The sequence below is a fragment of the Neophocaena asiaeorientalis genome, unplaced genomic scaffold (genome assembly GCF_003031525.2).
Source record: "Neophocaena asiaeorientalis asiaeorientalis breed wild unplaced genomic scaffold, Neophocaena_asiaeorientalis_V1.1 scaffold78, whole genome shotgun sequence".
Lineage (NCBI taxonomy): Eukaryota > Metazoa > Chordata > Mammalia > Artiodactyla > Phocoenidae > Neophocaena > Neophocaena asiaeorientalis.
In genome coordinates, this window is record NW_020175018.1 from 13,994,004 (window position 1) to 14,000,209 (window position 6,206).

Below are 6,206 nucleotides of genomic sequence, written 5' to 3' on the forward strand. Positions count from 1 at the left end.
AAGGACCTTTAAGGCCAAGGGAAATCAGTTTAATTTTATAATATATCATTTGGTTGTCTCAGCTCATCTCCCAGGCATTTACACAATTCACAGTGACCACCTGTGTGACTCGCAGACAGCCTGGTGAGGGCTCAGCCCAGGGCGGAGGCTGGCTTTCAGTCTCGCTGGCTTCCTCCGTCAGATGATCCCCCACAAAGCGAGACACTTTGGAAGGACAGCCCCTGGCCACGCATGATTGCTTTGTAGAAGGCATGGTCCCCAGAACCCCAGGTTTGGCACCAACAGCTGCCGCCAGAGCAGAGCCCTGCACCCTGGTGGGCGACCCGGGCCCAGAGCTGCAGGTGCCGCAGGAGTCGGCTCAGCTTCCTCCCTGCCTGCCCAGAAGCACGCACTTTCTGACGGACTCTGGAGTGGAGGCGCGTGTAAAGGGTCTCGGCTGGGCTGCACCCCGCGGGCCCCTCCCGCCTTCTCCGGCCTCAGCCGCGTCTCCATGCAGAACAGGCCAGCTTCCTGCAACCCGCAGGAGGGCCCGGTCTCGGAGCTACCCTGCTTCTCTAAATGCCTGGCGCTTCCCTCAGGTTAAGAGGGTACAAATGTCCCAAATCTAAACCCGGTCCCTTGTTCCACTGTGGGGTGAGACTTGGGGGTGCTGCCAGAGGGAAGCGGGGGCGGTCTGCCTGGAAGACGGAAGCCTTTCCCCACTGGAGTGCTTGCAGCTGCCGGGTTCCACCTGGCTTTCTCTGTCCTCAGTAAGGATCCAGTCTCACCTCCAACATGCACCTTCTGACAGACGGGGCTGAAGGTTCCCCCCTAAGGCCGCCACAGGTACTTAAATCCACCAACAGGTTGAGCTGCCCAGACCCTGTTCCCTGCAGTCGCAGCTGTCAGATGTCGTCTTCGACGGTGCCACTGTGCTCACTGAGGAGGTACCACTTGAGCCTGTCGGGCAGAGGTAGGGCCTTGACCTTCGCGTCCACAGGCCACGGCTGAAGGTAGAGCCGGATGTAAACGCGACACAGGTGCTTGAGGGGTGGGGGGTAGCTCTCCAGCTGCCTTAAGGAGAAGTGAAGGGCCTGGATCTTGTCTGCCAGGCTGCCCACGGGATGGATATCGAAGTTTTCAGGCAGCTGGAGTTTATGGGAATTAGTCACCATGAGATCCAGGACGGTCTCAGCTTTGCGCAGCAGGTCCACGTGACTCTCGTCCTCCGCGCAGCCTGGGTGGGAGCAGAGCCTCTCGAAGATGATGTGGAAGCCGGACCAGCAGGACGCGCCGTGGAGGGAACAGTTATAGGCGGCCCCGGACTCCAGCAGGAAGCGCAGGAGAGGGAAGTGCAGCTTAAAGCTCTTGAGGCAGATGTGCGTGAGGGACTCGTGGGCCGGGCACTCGCTGGGGTCGGCGCCGTGAGCCAGCAGCAGCTGCGTTACTTGGAAGCAGAAGCGGTTGATCAACTGGGCCTCCTCTTTGTCACCTCCCACCGTCTCGCCCAGCAGAAAGATGATGCAGGTGAACACGGTGTCCCCGTCTTTGGTGGTAGCCTTGACATCCGCCCCTAGAAGAACCAGGAGGGAGAAGAGACGGTGGGAGGAGGCCTTAAACCCTGGCAAAGCAATGCTTCGTGTTCCAGGGGGGCAGCGTGGAAGGACAAGGCTCACCTCCTTCCAGCAAGAGGCGGATGTTCTCAGTGTTGTGGATTTGCACCCCGTCACTGCTGGCCAGAGCATGGAGCAGAGCAGTCTTTCCTAGGGAGGGAGAGTGAGTGGGGGGCAGTGGGAGGCCAGGAAGCCGAGGTCAGGCCAATCCCAGAGGTGGAAGGGAAACACAGACCCTCGGGATCAGAAAACGAACTTCAAAAATGACTGACCTCTCTCAGCTAGGGCTGAGGGTGACAGGTTTCTTTTTTTTGAATTTTTTTTATTTTTTGAATTTATTTATTTTTTATATAGCAGGTTCCCACTAGCTGTCTGTTTTACACATGGTAGTGTATACATGTCAATCCCAATCTCCCAATTCATCCCACCACCAGCCCCCCTGCCACTTTCCCCCCCTGGCGTCCATACGTTTGTTCTCTACATCTGTGTCTCTACTTCTGCGTGGAAGATGACAGGTTTCTGGCCATTCTCTCTCCACTCACACAAAAATGGGAACAGAAGGGCCAGGGAAAGCAGGACTTTTCTAGACCCTGAGATGCTACCTGAGACCCAGGCTGGGTCTCTCCCGACAGGGAGCCCCGTCCCTCAGAAGCTGAGCACACAGGTACCCCATTTCCTCCTACAGATGCCCTTACGGGACCGATGATGCACTGCCTCTCAAGCCTCGGCGAGTCAGCAAAATGCACCAGTGTGCGCCCGGCCGTGCTGTGCCATCAGAGGGACTGCCTCCAGCCTGCCTGCCAAGCCATCGCCCCGGGTTACCCCGGGTAACCTCACAAGGCAATTCGGCCCAGGCCCACCCTGCTTCTCTACAGGAGACACCCACCATGCTTGTCGGCCGCATTGACATCTGCTCCAAGGTCCAGGAGGCGCTGCAGGCAGGGCAGGCGCTCCGGCTCCTCGCTGGCCAGGTCCAAGGGGCTGCTCTCGTGGATCTGAGTCAAGAAAGCACAGCCACGTCGGCCCGGGGGCCTGTGAGCCGCTCAGGGCCCCGACCACATCCCCCCTTCAGAGCAGGCCGGGCCTGGCTCTTACCCGGTCCCTGCGGTTAATGTCGGCCCCGTGGCGCACCAGCAGCTCCACCATGTCAGGCTGGTTTCGCAGGACGGCGATGTGCAGGGCCGTGTAGTAGGTGACCGGGTCTGAGGGCACAGACACAGCTTACGTCAGCCCTGCCTGTCGGCACACTCTCGCAGGGTCCCAGGACCAGCCTGGCAGCCCAGCCGCAGTGCTCCGACCTAAGGGCTCCCAGCACCACGAGGGGTCAGGACACACTGTCTTCGTCGGGCAGTGCATGGAGTCAGGCCTAGGTTTGGGTCCTGGGGGTGTTCTGATTAATGGACATCGTACTTAATCTGGGTTTTGGTTCCTTCTGTAAAATGGGACCTAAACAGGGCTGTTGGGAGGAATACGCAGAGTGACAGCTCCGTAAGTCTTGCAATAAAAGCCAAGTTCTCACAGCTGGGTCTCCCAGTGGCTGACTTCACAACGCCCCCCCCCCACCTCTCTCAGCTCTGTGACCCTCCAGGAGCCTAGAAGCCTCTGAGCCTGTCCTCAAATGGGGAGGGGAGACACGCCTGGCCACATCCTGTGTCAGCACAAAACCCCCAAGTCGGCCCCAAGTCAGCCCTGCATGTCTCCTGGCCGACTCTGCCTGCCCTCCCAGGGTGAAAGCGAAGAGGGAAGGAATGATGGCTCCATCACCACCCCCAGCACACAAGCTAGAAGCCAACACCGTCCTGCTGTCATTTATGCCCAGTGAGTCTTATCTGTTTTCCCCTCTCCCTGTGGCAGGAACAAGAATGCAAGGTAGCACAGAATGAGTGTCAGGAAATTACATTCCCTGAGCTCTGGGCACAGCGCCAGCAGCCACATTTTCACATTAATGGAAGCACGGATTTAGCTGGGAGCTGGGGGAAAGTTTGCTAAAGCAATCACATGGTAGAAGCAGTGGCAAACTCGCTCTTGATCAGAGGTGGTTAAGGGCCATTTGAAAGCCCGCAGGGGGATGGGAGGCCACCCAATGTGGGTTTCCTTAGTCATCACCCATGACATAAATGAGGGAAGTATCTCCCAAGAGAACAGTAAAAGCAGAGCCTGAAGGCTTGGCCGCCCACCCAAAGCAGGGCCACACTTAAGCCACCTACCCACCCCGGCCCCTCTGGGCTCCAGCTGACCTTCGAAGTTGAGGTTGGCCCCATTCCGCAGGAGAACGTCAGCTGCACGCGTCAGTCCCAGCTCGGCCATCTTCAGCAGGGCGTTGCTCACGCCTTCCTGGTAAAATGGAGAGTGGGCTTTTCTCTCCAGCAGCTCAGTGAGAACAAGGATCCGGCTCTCCTCGCTGGCAACATAACTGGGCCTGGGGCAGGAGAGAGGCAGACCAGTTGAGGGTGGGAACAGCAGTGGGACCAGCCGGCTGGGTACCCTGTGGGCAGGTGGCCTTTAGTCTCCTGCTGTCACACACAGGCAGGGCCCTGGCTCCGTGGGGCTGAAAGTCTCTTTAGAAAAGGTCGGTGGTAGAGAGGGCCAAGCTGGATCTGCTCACTGGAGCAGACCCCTCGGGTTTGCTGAGAAAGGACTGGGGCTGTCTTCAGCCTCCCTCCAAGCGGCCCAGAGAATCTAGCCCCTGGCTTGGGTACAAAGCCTCATACACCTGGGCTGTTGGCACTGAAGGGAACTCTTGTGGCCAAGATCAAGTACCAGACACTGACACCCTCCCACCGCAGACACTGACTGTCCCTGAGCGGCAGAGGACGCCAGACCAGCCCAGGCAACCCCACAGCCAGGGCAGTCAGCAGACCTCCTCCCTCGCTCACACCCAGGGACGTCCGGTGTTCCGAAGGCTGAGCGCACACAAAGTCCCAACCCACCTACCTCCCTCGCCAAATCCAACGGGTCCCCAAAACGCACACCTGATCCCCCTTTCCTCTGCTCTTTTCTCTGTTCCACCTAATACACTATTTACTTAAGTTCACTTATGACTGTCGGTCTCTCTCCTCTGGAGCACAAGCATCATGAAGGCTGGGGGTTTAGCTCACTGACGTAGCCCTGAACGATGCGCTTTCTAACACCGTTCCCACCGGTTCACGGACAGACCCGCGCCTGTGCAAACTCGGCTATGGAAAAGCGCATTTCGCACTGCTCACAGATTCCACCCTGCTCCTCTGCAACTCCAGGTGGAGGGCACAGGACAGGAAGGCGCAGGGTGGGGCCCTGAGGCGGAGGCCCTACCGACACCCCACCCTCCGGCCCTGCCTGCGCTAGCTGGGAGCCCTCACCACCGCCGTCTGTCTTATCTGTCAGGTGGGGACACCGCCCGCCTCGCCCCGCCATGTTTGTAGTGACAATGAAAGGGATGCAGCTCCGGGTCGGAGGCGGGAAGGGAGCGAGTTACCCGTCCAGGGGCTCCTGCCGCTCGGGGTCCTGGATGCCCAAGGAGCCCAGAATCGCATCCACTAGCGGCTGGTACTCGAAGATAATCCTCCGGAAGCCGTGCAGGAACGGCATTGCGGCGGCCGCACCTTCCGTCGAGGCCGAGACGCCGATTGGGCACGTTCCGGGGGCCGCGGTCTCGGCCAGGCTTAGCCACTGCTGGTCCAGTCCCCTCGCCGGCCAACTGCACCGCCCAACCAACTGCTCCGCGCCGGAAGTAACACTGGAACTTCCGGCCCGCTCCGGCCCGGGAAAGAGAGCGGGGGACGACAGCGCCCTCTGTGGGCTGGGAGGACCGCGGCGCGACTGGGCGCGCCAGCTTGGGGGTGTCTCGGGGGGCGGCCCTGGGGGACTGGAGGGTGCGGACCTGCAGCCCAGCCGGATCCCAGCCCTTGGAGGGCCCGTCCCTTGCCTGCCCGGCCCGGCTCCGCCCTGCGATCCCGCCCGCGGCCGCTGGGCGTCGTCCGAGCTCCGCCCATTGAGCGAGCACACCGGCTTGACCCCTGTCCAACTCCCTCCCGCGGTGGAGGTGACTCGAACCCCCGGCGCCCGCGAGCCGCCATGGACTCGGGTCGGACCACGGCTGGGCCTGGCTCTCGCCTCGCCCCACGCTGACTGGACCACACCCAGCCCGACGGGCGATGGGGATGATTCCTGAGTCTCTGTCCCCTGGAGCTCCTGGCCCCACAGGCTGCCGTCTCCTTCCACTTTCCGCCTTGATGGACTCAATGAACTTCAATTTCTTCATCTGTATAATGGGGATAATCAAACGCACGCGAGAACCTGGATCAAGAGCTCTGTCACTGTGGGTGGAAGTGGAGTCTAGCAGGAAGGAGCCCAAGCCTGGGGCCACTTTTCTGGGGTGTAGGCATCCGGCCCTGGGCCTCGCATTTGAACCTCCACAACCTTGAGGCCCACAGTGGAGCCCTGATGTCTTCGTGATTCTGGAAAGTCCGTTATGAAGAGGTGCGCCAGTCCCAGCTGTGCCCGTGGCAGCCCTGGTCTCCCATCCACCCCCACTTCCACCACATGGGCGTGGGAGCTCTCCCGCCTGGCACCTGTCAGAGGCAAGCGTTGTTGAGCAAAGTAGAAAACGTTTAGAGATGAATTTAAAGACAACCC

The 6,206-nt window shown here is 60.1% G+C and overlaps 1 protein-coding gene across 1 annotated transcript; it reads right to left on the reverse strand.

The window, feature by feature from the left end:
- Positions 1-14: 14 nt before the first annotated feature.
- Positions 15-5,296, reverse strand: ASB6 (ankyrin repeat and SOCS box containing 6). Its single transcript, XM_024762749.1, has 6 exons — positions 5,047-5,296; positions 3,830-4,011; positions 2,688-2,794; positions 2,479-2,587; positions 1,656-1,742; positions 15-1,552 (listed from the first exon to the last, which is right to left on the reverse strand). The coding sequence occupies exons 1-6, from the start codon at positions 5,157-5,159 to the stop codon at positions 885-887; spliced, it is 1,266 nt and encodes a 421-aa protein (XP_024618517.1). The 5' UTR covers positions 5,160-5,296; the 3' UTR covers positions 15-884.
- Between the last annotated feature and the right edge of the window lie 910 nt (positions 5,297-6,206).

Excerpts from the sequence above, each read along its gene's own strand:
- ASB6 (XM_024762749.1), bottom strand. The coding sequence starts at position 5,159 with ATGCCGTTCCTGCACGGCTTCCGGAGGATTATCTTCGAGTACCAGCCG. Across the intron at positions 2,795-3,829 it reads GGCCAACCTCAACTTCGAAG|ACCCGGTCACCTACTACACG; the intron begins GTCAGCTGGAGC and ends CTGTGCCCTCAG. Across the intron at positions 2,588-2,687 it reads ACATTAACCGCAGGGACCGG|ATCCACGAGAGCAGCCCCTT; the intron begins GTAAGAGCCAGG and ends TTCTTGACTCAG.